The 16,549-nt window shown below is 44.4% G+C and overlaps 1 protein-coding gene across 1 annotated transcript in view; it reads left to right on the forward strand.

Moving 5' to 3' along the window:
* Positions 1 to 16,549, forward strand: part of PKHD1 (PKHD1 ciliary IPT domain containing fibrocystin/polyductin) — a 407,856-nt gene that overhangs the window by 116,990 nt on the left and 274,317 nt on the right. The window contains exon 36 of the mRNA XM_090030582.1: positions 9,376 to 9,532. Coding sequence (XP_089886708.1) covers positions 9,376 to 9,532 — 157 coding nt within the window. The remainder of the gene's footprint in view (positions 1 to 9,375; positions 9,533 to 16,549) is intronic.

Raw genomic sequence — 16,549 nt, forward strand, 5'->3', positions numbered from 1 at the left:
AATATTCCTTGTCTCGATACTATACATGTGCCAACGTGACTGTGGGACTTGACCAAAGGGGCCACCACCAGCCAAATCTGGCTCGTCTGGGGGCTGGGGCATATCTTGTATACTAAACATATTCAGTGCGGGGAATAAGATTTAGCATATTTATGGAGCATGTGTTGAGGAGTGAAGAGCCTGCACCAGTTTGCCTGCTTTAATTATAGATGTTCTAACCACCTTCTTAATTGCTCCTTCATTAGGAAGTAGGTTGATGTTTCTGTTTTTTTTCCCTAGGAGGTAAAAATAATCAAATTTTGTTTGCTTCTGTAAATATATATTTTTTTGCCCTTGAGGAGATAATTATTTCTATTGTTGCATGGAGATGATGGCCAACACAGGAGGAATAATTAGAGCAGATGGCTGTGAACGCTTCCCTTGTAAAAGACATCTAGGATAATAAAACACCCCGTTCCCTTTTGTCCCCTCCAAATATGTTTTTTTGCTTTCCTTCAGGTAGATTGAAGAGGGGGAGGGGGAAATGGTTTCCCTGTTGTATTAAGCTGAGGAGCTGTCAAGAGTTCACAGCCTGGAAAGTGAGCTCCATGTATTCCATCACGGAAATTAAGTGTTTTCAAATGTGGCGTGGAGTCCTGGGTCCAGAGCATGGGGAAATATGCACTGTACTCCATCACTTAAAATGTTAACCTTGTCTCTCACTAGTGACTGGGAACAGAAACACTTGCTCTCTGTACTTGCTGGTTAAATGGCAATCTGTCAGCACCAGAAGAAAAGGCTACCTTGTGTGTGTCAATCTCTGTGATATGGCTGTAGTGTTCAAAACCCTTCACTTGTTCACTGCATAACTAGCAACGGGTAATAGCTACAGTACTTAAAGATGTTCTTCACTCCTGCAGTGGATCGCAGGAAACCATATAGAGATTTTTGTTAAATATATGCAAGAAAACAATTTGGTGGGTTTTTTTTTTTAATTATTATTGCTATGCATGTATATAATGCCATCAGCGTGTTCAGTGCTTTATTGGCAAGCGGTTGAAATTCGGTCCTCATTGAAATCATTGGGCAAATTCTGCTACTGACTTCAGTAGGGTTTGGGCTTGAGAGTCCCCATTTCAAAAAACCTTGAGTTTAAATTGACAGTGAATAACAGGTTGGGTATAACAACAAGCAAAATATGTGTTATAGTTGCTGGATTGCTACCAACTCTTAGTTTAATGGTTTTGTTGCTCTTTGGCCAGAATGGTGTCATCATTATAATCTAGTTTCCTTTTATGTTGGTGCTAGCTCTCCAAAAGAGCACAGGTTGATACTTGAGATGAAGTGAGGTGTATGGCCTCGAGAGAGAGCACTTCACCAGCAGCTGAAATGCAGCCAACCCAGGGCTACCTTACATCAGCCACACTGTATCACAGTTAAAAAGCCCAACCAAATAAAAAACATGAAGATAAACCTGTTGGAAACTTGAGAAAAGTAATACAGGAGAGGAGGTTGGGTGTAGTGAGTTGAACTATAAGGGGACCAATATACCAGGGTTGCTAATGATATGTTTCAGGGGTGTCGGTTGTAGCCGTGTTGGTCTAAGGACGTCAGCAGACAAGGTTCTTTGGGTAAATCAGATATCTTTTATTAGACCAACTCAAATAGTTGGAAAAAATTCTTCTTAGCAAGCTTTTGGACACAAGCACCTTTCGTCAGGCTGAGGAAGGGTGTTTGCGCCCATAAAGCTGGCTAAGAAGAATTTTTCCAACTATTTGAGTTGGTCTAATAAAAGATATTGGATTTACTTTAATGATATACTGTATTCACCCAGTACATTTTTTTCTGTTATGCTCTAGCTTGAACTTTTTTTTACAGAGAATTGATTGATCATCAGTATAATCACAAGAGGTAAGACTTAGTATCCCTGTTTTACAGGTGGAGAAGTCAAGGCACAGACATTAAGGGCCAAATCCTATGTCTTTGATCCGGCACCTAGAAGGTAGTGAGAAGCCTGAGTGTGATCCTCTTTCACCCTCCCTAAAAAGTTATTAAGACAAAAGTGATGGATCCTCTTCTTCCTCACTGCTTTTTGTAATTAAGCCTTAAGGCTAAGATACAAAGGTAGGCATGGCAATGGCTTTCCAGTTACTCAGGTAAGGTGGAATGAGATCACACAAAAAATTACTTCTTGTCAGAGCTGGGAGCAGAACAAGTGACTCTTGATTTTAATCTAGACAAAACTCCCTGCGCTTCAGTGCTCCTCCGTATCATAAGGGGCATTGTACAGGACCAAAGTATTCTTGAGCTCATGTCTGTCTTGGGCTGGGTCTTATACTCCCAATGTAGTACAGGGCAGGGCATTCATTCACCGCTGCCTTAGTGAAACAGGGTCACCCGTGATGCTGGGTTTACGACTGCCTGCGTTCCTCAAGTTCATTATCTCAGCTGTATGTAAAATATATGTATATGTGTCTGTGTGCGTGTGTGCACACATGCTCACTCGCTCACTTAATTTGAGCTTTCAGCCATTCTCCCTTACCTCTCCCAGTCATTCAGTGAACTGAGCACCCTGGAGCTACACCGAGTTGGGGATGGCAGGCTTACAAACACATTTTTGTTTGGAAGTTTAGCCTTACTGAATGAATGGGAATTGTAGTCTCTCTCAGGCCCACTTCTAGTCATTAGTTTAGTGCTTGTTTGAGACCCCTAGGCTTGGTCTGAATTGAATATCTACTTCAGATGGCATAGCTGTGATCACACAGAGCCTCTGACCTTTCTGTGCACTGATCCAAGGGCTCTTCTTCCTTTATTTCCTTACAAGCCTCACTTGCAACGACTTGATGAGAGTTACAGCTTGGCAGATAGTGTTGGCACACCTGCAATGCAAAGACAGAGAGGGAAGGTAAGTATCCACATGTAAAGACTCGGCATAGAAGCATGGAAACAATCCCAAGAAGAACGCCATGCCTCCCTCTCTGCCTGTGCTTGGCTCTGACTCAAAGTTCACTGCAAGCTCCTGGTCTGGATCCAAGGCTGGGCATGCTTAAATCCTGTTTGATGACAAAATCTGGGGCTCACATCACCTCTGTTTATAGTCAAGGTGGATCAAAGCTACCACGGGGGAGACATTCTGTAGTGGCTGCAACACGCTGAGTTGTAATTTGAGTATGAAGTACGAAGCGAGTAGGAATCTGCGTATGAATTTGACTTACTGCAACTCACAGAGCTAGCCAGTAACACCTACAGCCCGGTTACTGAGACGCTCGCTGTGCAGGTTTCCATTTCTCTGCATCTTGCCTTTCAAGGTCTGTGCCACCGCAGTCCCCAAAAGTCCCCCCAATAAAAATAGATGAAAGCCAAAAAGAGAAAGTTTAAGTGACAGTCAGCTCCACGTGCTTGGCTCCCACTGGCTCTGGGGGCTCCTTTTGGTTCATCAGACAAACATGCACTGGAGGGCAGACAGCCACGACCTTGGCTGCTGCAGCTGCTGCAGCTGCTGCTGCTCCTCAGTGTTACGTTACTAGGTATGGTTTAAATAACAGCGTCGGGCGAGCGCTCAGTGCCAGCCAGAGCAACAAGAAGAGCCTGTCTGCTGTGAACAACTGCTTGTGCCTCTTCTCGCTCCTTGGTCCTCAGACTGGCAGTGGGAAGGAAAGAGCAAATGTTTCCAAATCTTTCAACATATACGGTCCTCCGGTGATTGAGCACTTAACTGCTAGTATTGGGTTTTTCCTCTGTGACCAAGGGAAGGAGAAAAAACCTGGAAAGGCTACCCAGTGAGGAAGTGTGTTACCTGGGCCCATCTCACATGAGATGCAAAGGACTATGCAGCTATTAATCATATGTTATAACTACTTGGCCACTTTGTTATGAGCTCTCAATGTGATTTACCGCCTGTGCTCATGTAGCCATACCCCCCTGGTCAGGATTAGCATCATACAGGACACACCAGTAATAAAGGTGCCTCATCCTTATATCTGTTTATATGCTAGTAGTGTCCAGTGCTGCCATTGCGCTGAGTGCTGCCCTGCTCGGCAGTGTGAGGCCAGGCCTATTCATAGGTGCAGAGCTGGCCTTAGGGGAAAATATGCATGTAGCACCCCCCTGATGACGGTGTCCCGGGCAGATGCCCGCATCACCCACCCATAAGGCCAGCTCTGAGTAGGTGTTTTACTATCTAATTAGGTAATGAGAAAGGGGATGGCGTGGAACAGAAGTGCAGAGGCTTGCTCCACATACCCCAGCAGACAGTAGTAGGGGTAGAAATAAAATCCAGGACTCCTGACTTGCTGTCCTGTTCCCAGTCCACCAGACCACACTGCGTTCTTTTGAGGCCCTTCCCAGCTCAAGAAAAAGGGGGAAAAAGAGATAAATCAAAGAGTAAGCGTTCCTTTGGCGGGGGGAGGAGATGGTCTTGTGTTTGAGGGACTGCATTTCTTTGGGGTCTTAGCAAATCTTTTAACCTCCCTGTGGTGCAGTTCCCCATGGAGTAATAAAATAAGGAAGTTTGTCTTTTTTGTATGCACAATCTCGACATACAAAAAAGACAAACCTCCTAATTTTATTACTCCATGATTGTAAGGTCCTTGGGGCGGGTCCTGTCTCATGGTGGGTACATGTGGCCTCTTGCACACTGGGGCCCCAAGGTGCTAGATTGATACAAATAAATGGAAGGAGCAGCTCTTTGTGCACATATTTCATTTTCGAGTTAGTTTCTTAAGACAGATGCAGCTTCCTGGACTACAGCAAGCATCCATACTTGCCTTGGGAGCATCAGTACATCTAGTGTTGCTGATAGCTCCCCTTTAACCAGTGGGAAGGTGTACATGTATGAAAACACAGGGACTATTGCCACATAGTCTATAGTTAAATAAATGAACCCAAATGGAAAGAGGTAGGATGAAATTCTGGGAACCAGGAGCAGCTTTCATTCGCAAGAAGCCAAAAAGCCGAAAGGGACTCAGTTTTTATTTAATGTTATGGTGTTTATTTCTTCAACAGGTCTTGCAGTTCACAACAAGATTTAAACAGTAAGAGCAAGACCAACTTAATATATTCCTTGTGCCCAGGCCCATTACAACCTAAGGAATCAGATGCTTTGCTTTTTGAAGTCAAATGGAAGATGCCTTCCCGACTTCAATGCGCGTTAGATCAAGCCCATAGAAAGCACAGATTTGGACAGGGCAAACCATTTCATGGCAATTCCTTACAACCGGCATCACACCGATGGACTGAGGCTCTGTCAGACAGGGAGCTATCAGCTGTAAGATGGTGGGAGATGTTTACTGAGCAGTTGACTGATTAACTGCGTAGTAGATGTTGCAGCATCTACATGCATGCCCCTATCAGGGTGCACAAAACCATTAAACTCTGCAGCACGGAAGTACTTGTCAATACAAGTCTTATCCTGCTGCAGAGTTTGTTCACGCACAAGAAGCAGCGCACGTGTAGATGCTGACCTGGCTGGCTGGGGCACGAGGGCTTGCTGGCTAGCCCAACACTGAAGCACCCTCCTGCCCCAGGCAGCCCCTCTGCATCAGGCTGAGCATATTCAGAGCAGCCCCAGGTTAGCAGGCTGGTCCCTGGGCCACCCCTGTCAGCTGGGGCTGCTTTGACCTGTCTCAATGTGCTGCGCTCTGGGCACACGTGTAAACCACACACCAGGAGCAAGAAACTGCGGAGTGACGAGCTCCACACTTTATTGCTGCTCGCTAATGGTACATGTAGGCATGCCCACTGAGGCACAGGGTAGTTTGCCCAGCAAGTTATCAAACGAGCATATGCTGAGGCAATATACTGCAAAATGGTGGAGAAGAAATGAAGCGGTTTTATTTCTTGATTTTTCTCGAACATGTTTTGCTTGTTTTTCATTGGAAACCAGTTCCCTTAGCTGTGCAGATTCTGCATATGATGAAACAATATTTATTTACATTACCTAGGGTCCTTTATAAATCTTGATTTTCCAAGACCTCCTCCTTATAATCTGTTTTCTCCACCATTACTCTGTTACTAAGAGAAGCCTGTTTTTAAAGTGATGAATATTTAATATTCAGGGTGTCAAGTCTGGCCAGATCTGAGTCCTTCTTGAAGGCCCATTTCTTCCACAGTGAAAGAAATTGGCTGGGTTGATTTAGTTGGGGCTGGTCCTGCTTTGAGCAGGGGGGGTTGGACTAGATGACCTCCTACAGTCCCTTTCCATCCCTAATTTTCTAGGATTCTATGAATTCTAGGATTCTAGGATTTTATGAATTGATTTATATATACTCTGTATATTGGTGTCTCTTTCTCTCTAAACTTTGTCTGTGTGTCCAGCTAAATTTACAGTCTAATTCCTTAAAGCAGGCCTTCCCATTCCCAAATATCTGGAAAGCACCCAACACACTGCTGTACTCCTGGAAACAAATAATACTGTTTAGACTAAGGTATTCAGGGGTTCGCTCATCCCTAAAAAAAAGAAAAAAAAAAGGTTTAGTTCAAAAAGGCATCCCAAGAAGCAGAGAGAGATGAGTGTAATGGATTAATTCTAATATTGGAAATAGTTTAAATTAAATGATAGACATGTAAGTCTGGAAAGGATCTTAAGAGGTTACCTCTTGCATTCCCCTGCTCTGAGATTCATTATGAGTACCTAGACCATCCCTTAGAGATATTTATTTAACATGCTTTTACCTCCTTAGGTAGCCTGTTCCAGTGCTTACTTATCCTTCTAGTTAGGAAGGGTAACATTGTAATCAGAATTATCATAATAATATAATTATAATAATATTGTAATAATAAGGATAATATTGTTCTAATATTGCAAATCATGTGTTCTGCAAATTGAGCTAATTAATGCTTGTTCTACCTGAGGGAAATGGTGAATAATTGATCTCTGGGCTTTTCATAACCACCCTTTTACCTATTGACAAACTTCTATCATGTTCAATTTATTTCTCCCTGAACATATGTTTTCCAGCACCCCTTGCTCTCATTGGGTGTTGCAGGAACTGTCTATACGACATACTGCTTTTTTTTGTTAGCTGACCGATGGCAAGTGAATTGAAAAAAAGACTATCTCCACCATACACATTACATTTGAATCACTCAAACCAGAAGTCAGGCAAAATCCTGGCTGGATAAGATGTGCTTATCAGTGTGCCCTCTTTCAAACTTTTTCTTTTGTTTAAGTAACAACATTAACAAGGGCATGTCCCTGACCCAGAGAATGTCCTGCCTTTAATTTACCGATATGGAAAACAGGAAAGTATTTTCAGACGCATCCCCTGATTTATCACACGTATTGTGATGGCAGATGAAAAGAGCTTTTCAAGTAGCTGGGTGCAAAACTCCAGAGGCTCATCCCAGCAAGTGTGCACATGCAGTTTGTGGGGCCTCAAACCGCACGTAAAACATGTGCGGTTGTTCGTCATGCTGCAGATTTACAGCGTGGCACTAAAAATTGACACCGGGAGATCCTGGCGTAAAAAAAAAAAATTACTGCAAAAAGTGGTGAGGTGCACAGGGCAGCAGCATGCGCCGCCAGAAACAGAGCCTATCTGGCCAGAGCCCTGCCGGCTGCCAGCCAGGCTCGGATCAGCCAGGCTGATCGTTGCCGCTGCTGCCCCACCAGGCCTTCAGGATCCCAAGTAAGGCTGCTGGAACCAGCACAGGTCCTGGCCTCGCCTCCCCTACTCTATCTGGGACAATTTGCCCAGTGCCAACCCCACGTGCAGGGGCATGCGCAGTGGCAGAAAGTGGCACAAATTTGTGCCACTGCTATTTTTGCCATGGCAAACTGCACACCCCTGCATATGGGGACATGCCCCATGGGGCTTTCTTGATTAAAATCATGTCTTTGCCTCAGTCTGTACAAGATGCCTATGGCTGAACCAAGATTGTAACCGAGGTCTCCTGGGTTTTGGTTTAATGCCCTTTCTACTACAGAGAGCTTCCTACCATAGAGGTGAATCCCATGTGTCAATCCTTGCCTTGATCTGAGGGTAGGTGTGGTGAATGCTTTACAAATACTGGCCTATCCTTGTTAGAGTATGAACCTGGCTCTCTAAACCTGCTGCCAAGAGCTTCTTTCACTGTAGGTCTAGGCCTAGCTTTTGTGGTAGGCCTCGGTCTACCTGTGAAGTAGACCGTTGAGTAGGGTCTAGTAAGTGGAAGGAGGGCGTGGGAGAAGGAGACTGCAAAAAACTACGGCTCAGTGTACATTATATACACTTGTGCAGCAGCAAATGGAGGTCGCTTTTGTGGTTTCTCATTTATGTAATGCATGTCTTGACATGCTCAGTAGTTGCCATCTAGTTGCTTGTAGGATCAATGGCACAGGTGGGTTTCGAGGTGTGATGTGTTAAGGAGAAAAGGGTTGTCGTTTTAAGGAGTAGTTGAAGGGGCCTTTCCATACATGTTCCATGGAACAAATTCCACCTACTCTGCTTGGGACTGCAGCCTAGGAGGAGGTAGGAAAACCCTTGTGAGCACCAGCCTCTTTCATCAAGGGGTTTGCAAATGAAGTACTTCGTTTTGCTTCTCTCTGGAAGTCTTTCCTTTGCGATAACCACCGCCTGATGAAAACCATGAAGCCGTCGACATTAAATCTCCCCCCAAACTGGCTGAGGGCTGTTTTCTGTGCCTGTGTGTCTGCCTCTCGATGTTTGTAAATGTGCGCTCATCTTCATGGATTCAGCCGAGCCTTCATTGCAATGCATAAGATTAAAGTCCGGAATTAAGGAAGGGAAGTGGAGGGCTAGGCTGATAACAAGCAGGTGCCGGTTCACACACTCTGAGTAGATGATCCAGGCTATTTGTCTGCCGTTTTTGAAGTTAATCAGCATTATGCCTCTTCCCATGCTTCATTTGGAACTAATGTGTGAGTTGCTGAGGAGAAGGCAATAATAATATCAAATAAGCAGGGAGAGGAGGAAAGGTACTTGAAAAGAGGAATGTCACTATAAATAGGGACAATTGGCTGCAGTGCCTTTGAAAAATAATGCCAACTCTAAATGCCACCCTTCAAGCTGAATGTTTTGGGTGTACTTGTGACCGCTGGGTTCAGCACCAATTCTGATTTTGGAGAGGAAAAAAAGCACCGAGAAATTTAGACTTTCCCCTATTTTCTCCTATTTTGCTCTTATGTGGAAGGGGAAATGGGCTGGGCTGGCTGCTGAATGAGTATCTGGTACCCCTAGTGCAATAAACTTGCCAGAATAAATGAACTTCACTACAGATATTTCTTGTAAAACTTTGCTCCATTCTCCCCTAACTACCGGTTTGGTTGCTTTCGGGGGTGACGTGGCCCAAGCTAAACTCTGTTTCAAAGCGGCCTATTTTCAAGTTACTCCCATTTGGATTTGGGTGTGCACAACTGAAAAGGCAGTTTTAAGCGCAATTCTTCCCTCTTTTCAGAGACACGCTCGCCTCCGATTTTGCGGCCCGTGGTCTAAGAGCTCCAGCTGGCTTGAGGGGCACCCACCACAAGATGGCGATAACGTCACGGTAGAGAGAGGCCAGACGTTGCTATTGGATACCATCACTGGCATCCTTAACTTGCTGCATGTCAAAGGTCTGAGGAGTATTTTTTTGTCCCTTTCTTCCAGCTGTAGAGTTTCATTGTCATGATCTCCCTCCCCCTTCCCAGCCCCCGCACCCCTACTTCCTAGCTCCCAAGATGGAGCAAGGCACCTGGTCAGACCGGAGGTGGAAGAGACAATGTGTCGGTGTTTGGTCGACATAGCGAAGGGGCGGGTATGCTTAATTGTTTTGCATGCAGAAGGCATCCTTTTCTTGTTTGAAGCATCATGACAACGTGAGGCTGAAGGTTTTATTTGTTCGTTAACTGCTGAGCGCTCAGCTCCCCCCGCACGAGGATTGGTGATGACAGCGATGCTGGTAACTATAAGCAGCTATGTTTTCCGTGTCGTCTTTGGCGCGAGTGCATTGCCAAAGCTTTGATGAAATGAATGCTGCAGAACGATAAGGCACCGTTCGAGAATGTCACAAATAATGCAAGATCCTTGGCAGTGGGTAAATAACAGAGCACAATTATGTGGGAGAGCGTAAGGTCGCTGCGGTACTTCCACAGCCTCCGTGAAGTCCAGACTTGGTGTCAACAGAGGTAGCTGTTAAAAGTAAACCTGCCATTCAGCCACTAGATATATCCCACTCTGGAAATTAGGTCCTGATCGTACACACTAGGTATAGCTACACATCGTCGTGCAGTGACGTTAGTGCTGCACTATGTTATAGATGCTCAGGTTGGAAGGGACCTCCACAGATCATTGAGTCCAACCCCTGGCCAGGGCAGGAAAGAGCACTGGGGCCATAGGATCACAGCTAGATGCCTAGCCAGCCTGCTCTTTAAGACTCTCAAGGTAGGGGACAGCACCACCACCCTTGAAAGCCCATTCCAAATTTTGGCTACCCTTACCATGGAGAGGCTGGGATCTGAACCCAGGACCTCAGCACCCATGCAGAGAGGCCCTGCATGGTGTACCACAGGACCCAGCTAAAGCAACCACCAGGAGCCTCTGTATTGGCTGGGAATTGAGCCCAAGTCTCATGCAGGGGAGGCAGGAATTGTACCATTGAACCACCAATGCTTGACGCTTTTGGACTTGTTTGGGGGAAGTACTAAAACACGGCACAGTAGACACCCATGCTGCGTCATAAGGGAAGCGCACGGTTATATTCACCGGCTATGTCGCTGTACGGTGCGCTATAGCCAGGCAGCGTGACACTACGGCAACATAGCTGGCAATCATGTGTAGACCCACATGATCGCTACATCACCATAGTATGCCGTATGGTGACATGTAGACGCTCCCACTGTGTATATACTTAATTCTGAGCATGTGAATTGCCCGAGAGATTTCAGTGGGATTGCTTGTATGCTTAACATTAAGCATATGTGTCAGTTTTTCCAGGCTTCAAAATTGTAAATGTTGATACCTTCATACTCCATTAAAGAGTTTCTCCAAAAAAGATATAAACACTAAACTGTCATTGCTACTTCACGTGAAGGATTATGGACATGAATAAAGAGGAGGGCTTTACATGTTTATTTTAATAAAATTTAGAATAATCACATTAGGAAAAAAATCTGAGCTTTTAACTACTGAAGGGTGCATGGCTCCCTCTCCCTTCAGTTTTACTATTTTATAGGATTGGAGGCCTTCAGAAATAGCTGGGTGGAGTTCTGTTAGGTTTATCTCTACCTCTGGAAAGAAAATGCTTTTAAAAATAAGCCAGAATTTTTTTCAAACATGAAACCTTTTAACCTCATTTCTCTTCCCTCCATTCAGACACTCCTAAATCTCTGACATTTAGTCTTGAAATGGAATGAAATTATTCAATCCAAATAAAATTATTATGATGAAATGCATATGTGTAGCACATGCTGAAGGTGAGTGTGGACTAAAACCCGGTATCCAAAGTCCTGGAAATTTTGGAAATACTTGTCAAAACTTTGGAGCTCAACCCAAATCTATAGGCCAGATCAGGAGTAGAATACCAAGTAAGGATGCTTTTGAACTTTGGGCAAGTTCAGATGCAAATCTGAACTATGGGTTTGATCAAAAACCCAGTAAGTCACTGGGAACCTTTCGGTTGGTTTCAGCTGAGTTTGGAAGAGGCTCTTGATAGCTTGAGCTTATCTTATATTTATGTCAACACTTTCCTTCATCATGCTCCTTTTCATGTGCAGAATAGTTCCATGTTATAAAATGGATGCTCTTGTCAAAACATGATTATTTTAGAGATAGTTACTCTCAAAATTACATCGTGTACCATGGTTGGTTATATGTGTCCTGGAGACCCATGTTTTTGTTTTAAGCTTTTTCTACCCATCTCCAGTTACCTGCATCCTAGTAAACACGTACACTAGGTTGGTATTGGCCATTTTGATGTAGTTTGAATTAGAAAAAGCCAAAGTCTCGTGTGGTCTAAGCTGCTACAAGATACTAGGAGTTACTGACTCTGTGTCTGGGTATGTCAGTTAATTGCCAGTTTCCCCAGTTGCAAGATGGGAATAATAACTCTTATCTGCCCCAAGTAAGAATCACCATGTTTTCAGCACAGAAAAGCGTCTGCAAGGGGACTTAATTATGTGCTTACATATAAGCATGTGCTCAAGTGCTTTTCTTAATGAGGCCCTGATGGAGAATGACTTAAGGCCTTGTTACACCTTACACTGCTAGCCACACAAAGGTTGATCAGTGTTAGTGCTAGCTTGAATCTGGTGCTAGCTTGAGTTGAGTGCAGTCACACTTCAGGTCAGCACGGGCCTGGAAGATGGAAAGGTAAGAATACCCATACCCCCACCCATTCTGGGCTTGCTTTCTGCCCTCCAGGTCTCCCCCGGTTCCCATCCTACTCCTGGGGCTTCGGACCTGCCCTTCAGGGTTCCCTCATGCCCCGCTTACTTGTTGCTGCCCAGCTGTCTGTCCCAGGGGAGCAGACAGGGAAGGCTTAACCTTCCTGCCCGGGAGGCACTGCTTGTTTGCTGCTCTGCACTCACAGAGCTGAAGTAGCTAGAGGCCAGGCAGCCTGTTTTACCCTTCTCTGCCTGATCCGCCAGGACAGGTAGCATGGGCAGCCACAAGTAAACTGAGGGATGTGGGGAAATAAGCAGGGATCTGTGGAGGGCAGGCAGTGGGCCTGATGTGGGCTGATGGGGGGGAAGGTGGGTGTTTACACTAAGGTGTATCCTAGAGTGTCTACACAGTGCAACATGAGCTGGGTAACACTGATCAGAGATCATTCTGCCCTGGAGTGGCATAACTTTGAGCCATCTAACAAGTGCTTAAAACCAGTTTCAGCTGTTAATAGATAGACAATCCAGGGGTTAAGTGCTCCAGGATTCACCCAAAATTACCAGGTAACAAGGCCCTTAATTAAACCTTAGTTTTGCTCTCACTGGAGACAATGGCTTTATTGGTGTAGGACCAGGATCTGAAGCTGCAAAGGATACATAACTGACATTCCAGATGGAAAAACCTATGAGGTTGTGTAGTCCGTTCCTTTGCTTAGGCATTTTTGTTCCCTACAGTCGTACACACATTGTTTATAGACTAAGTAGTTGACCTTCCTTCTTTTCAAGACACGACCAGCATTTTGAATACAGGTATCTAGGACTAATGCTACATTCATTAAGGTCAATGGAAAACCCCTCTTTGATTTGAATAACTAGTGCAGGGCTTTGGCTTTATAGCTTTAAAGTTGCTGTGTGAGTTGCTGTGCTAGGGATGCCACTTACCTGCCAACACATTGATGTTAAGCAGTGTGTTGAGGCTCAGGTTTTGGGTAGACCAAGAATGGTGAATGCAGTATTTCTCGATTGACTGGAGGCAGTATTAGCTGGGACAGTCACCAGGTGAATAGGGGATCTGTCCCTGCCTCTTTCTCTGCAGACTAGAATGACAAGAATGCCATGAGTAAAAACACAAGGGGCACATCTACACATGCATTTAAGCATGACTAAATTTAATGTGCATTAAGCTAATGTGCATTAAGCTAACATGCATTAAGTGATTTTTGGCAGGTGTCTATACATGCAGAGAGTTGGCATTAAAGTTAGTGCCAAGTCCCTGCAGCCCTGCTGTGTAGACCTAGTGCCGGGGCAGACCTAGCACTAAAGTTAGTGCCAGATGGCATCTACATGTGTGTTAACATGCTTTAACTAATTGTGCATTCGCAGGCATAGCATTTAGTTGTGATTAGCTTAATTTCACCATTTTTAATGCACATTAAGGGTGTGCACATGTAGACATGTGCCCCTAATGTACATTAAATTAGGCTAGTGTGCCTTGTGTAGATTCATCCAAGAAGTGCCATATTGGGTCAGGCCATTGGTCCCTCTAGCCCAGTATTTTGTCTCCAACAGTTGCAAGTAGTGAATGCTTTAGAAAGAGAGTATACCTACAAGCCAGATCTAGTATAATACATCTTCTGTTGTATCATCCCTGGCATCAACCATTTGTTTCAATGGGATTAATTCAGATTTACACTGGTGAAAGCTGGATTTGGATCCCATTTTTCATATTTTTCTGTGTGCCCCTTATGCTGGCTGTACCTTTAATTTCCTGAGCATGATTAGCATAAAAAGCATATTTTGTAAGCAACAAAACAGCTTCTGATCTTCTAACTCACAAATGGGCTAAACATATTTATTTTTTTGGCATCCACCAATGCCTATTGAACATCTCTTTAAGGGAGGAGGAGTTAGTTCCACACGGGTGATGGACCTGAGGCCAGAGACCAAGTCAGCTATGATGCTGCAGTCCTTAGATGCAAAGCCAATTAGCAGCTCTATTAAGATAGAGACCTGCAGGGTTCAGACAGGCCCAGGTAGAAGATTCAGAGTCTGGGGAAAGAACCTGTTATACACATTTTATTTATGTTCAGGTATTCTGGTTTTGAGAAATAAACCTACCCTAGAAAAAAAAAATGACTGCAATTCTGTATTGTCGTTCATTTTATTTGGTGCACACAACAGTGAGTTGCTCCACTGGTGTTGAATTTAATGAGCAAAGCATAGCCACGGTGGAAACCACAACACCTCTTCCATCTGCCTAGACTCAAGCTGAGACCCTGAGAAGTGTTCATACCTTCTTACTCCCGGTCCTTAATGGCTGGTGAAATGAAATGAGACCACCTTGTCTTCATGATAACTGAGGTCACAGGTGCGTATTACAAAGATTTAAACGTAGAAGACCAGCCAGCTCTAAAGAAGTCTACGCTTAATGCCAACAGGTTTGCTAGTTATTAGAAAGGATCTTCAACCCTCTCCCCAAAGGCAGCACATTCTTGTATAATATTCATTCAGACATGATATAGCTATGTTCCTACAGGCATATCTAGGCAAGCACCTCTTGAGCACAGACAGGAGAAAAACCTACATACTAGCTCCTGCAAGACCTCCCTCTGACTGTCCTGTGACACCATTTCTCTTAATGTGCTGGTGATACCTATCCAAACTCACACCAGCCAACAAACAATGCAGTGACTGCGGATATAGGCTGAGCTGGAACTGGCAGCCTCCGAGTAACACAGTGTTTCTCTCTGTCCTTATCTCCTTTGCTATCCAGTCACTACCCAACCTACTTTTTCAGTATCCCCATATTATCTCCCATGTCTTTAGACTGGCTAGGGTGCTGGATTTTCTCTGCCATGTTTTGATTTGCTCAATCCATTTGAGCTGTGCATTGAGATACTATTTGCAGGCAGTTTCTAGTTCATATTTTCTTTTTTTAATCAGGCAGAGACATTACAATTAAAATACCGTAAAAGCAATTCTGGCAGTATTGCAATAAGCATGTTTTTTAATTAAAGAAAGAACATGGGATGTACAAATAGTACTAGCTAATGGGAAATTTTCGTCCAATGTATATTTTAATTGAGAATTAAAGGAGAAAAAAAAGTCAGCCCTGTTTCTCCTTGTTACTGCGGGAGGGTCTCCTACTTTGTTACACTGAGGTGCATCAGCTCAGCATTAATTACAGCCACAGTGTCTTATAATCCTATATGTCTGGGAGAAAAGAAGGGAAGTCATTTTTTTACAGGGAGCCAGTGTTATTCAATGGGATTTTACTTGTAGGCCAAGACAATCTGTCTCAGACTGGTAAGGTCTGTGAACTTTTCTGCTTTTCTCCTCACTAGTAAAATCTGGTTTGGAGCTCAGCCTAGGTGCAGACTTAAACCATGTATGCTGTTTTCCTAGGGCTATTCCTTGCCAGCCAGATTGATTCTTCCACATCTCTGGTAGCTATTGAGACTCCTTGGAGGCTTCTCAGGCTAATCTCTAGCTGACCAGCAGAAGGTAATCCCAGTTCTGCTAACAAAATGAATTATGTTCAGCTCCTGCAGGGATCAGACTGAAATCTTAGGGAGTACAGGCCCTCCTTCCACTTTCTGGCAAGGAGAAATGGATCAGGCCTATCTTTGGAAGCAGACACTATTGCTAATTATCTGACAGTAATACCTCAGCATTTTCCTTTATCTATCCTGGGTACTATTCCGGGACCTATCACGATATTGTGAGGTAGAGAAACACTGTCATTGCCCTTTTTGCTGATTGGGAAATGAGACCCAGAGAGACTAAAGGCCTTATCCAGTTTGGTCTTAGAGGTGCCTAAATGTGATCTAGGTAGAGCCTAAATTCTCATGAACCATCAGGTTTGGCTCTGCTCTGCAGGCCACCAACCTCAGTAGTCTGCTACATTCAGGTGGCGCTACCATTTTGAACTGCAAAGTACGTGAGGTGGGCATACTGGGACTGCTGAACATGCCCAGAAGTGACTGAATTTGAGCCTAATTCCCACTTCACCACCACTGGTTTAGTCCTGGTGCAATGCCTACCTCGCAGTAACAGCTTTGAAGTCAGCTTACAAACAATGGTGGTAGTGCCCACGTGTGCTCAGTATGATTACGGTGCTCACTCAGGGAATGGGAGACCCAGGGTTTAGATCATCTTTGCCCCAAGGCAGACTTCAAACCCACACCTCTCACTTCCCAAGCGTGTCCTAATTGCTAGTTTGTTGAATAGGCTAAGTTATCTAAGGGCTGTTTCTTTAAAGCCATGACT

The sequence above is a fragment of the Crocodylus siamensis genome, chromosome 1 (assembly GCF_052110815.1).
Source record: "Crocodylus siamensis isolate JL-2025a chromosome 1, ASM5211081v1, whole genome shotgun sequence".
Classification (NCBI taxonomy): domain Eukaryota; kingdom Metazoa; phylum Chordata; order Crocodylia; family Crocodylidae; genus Crocodylus; species Crocodylus siamensis.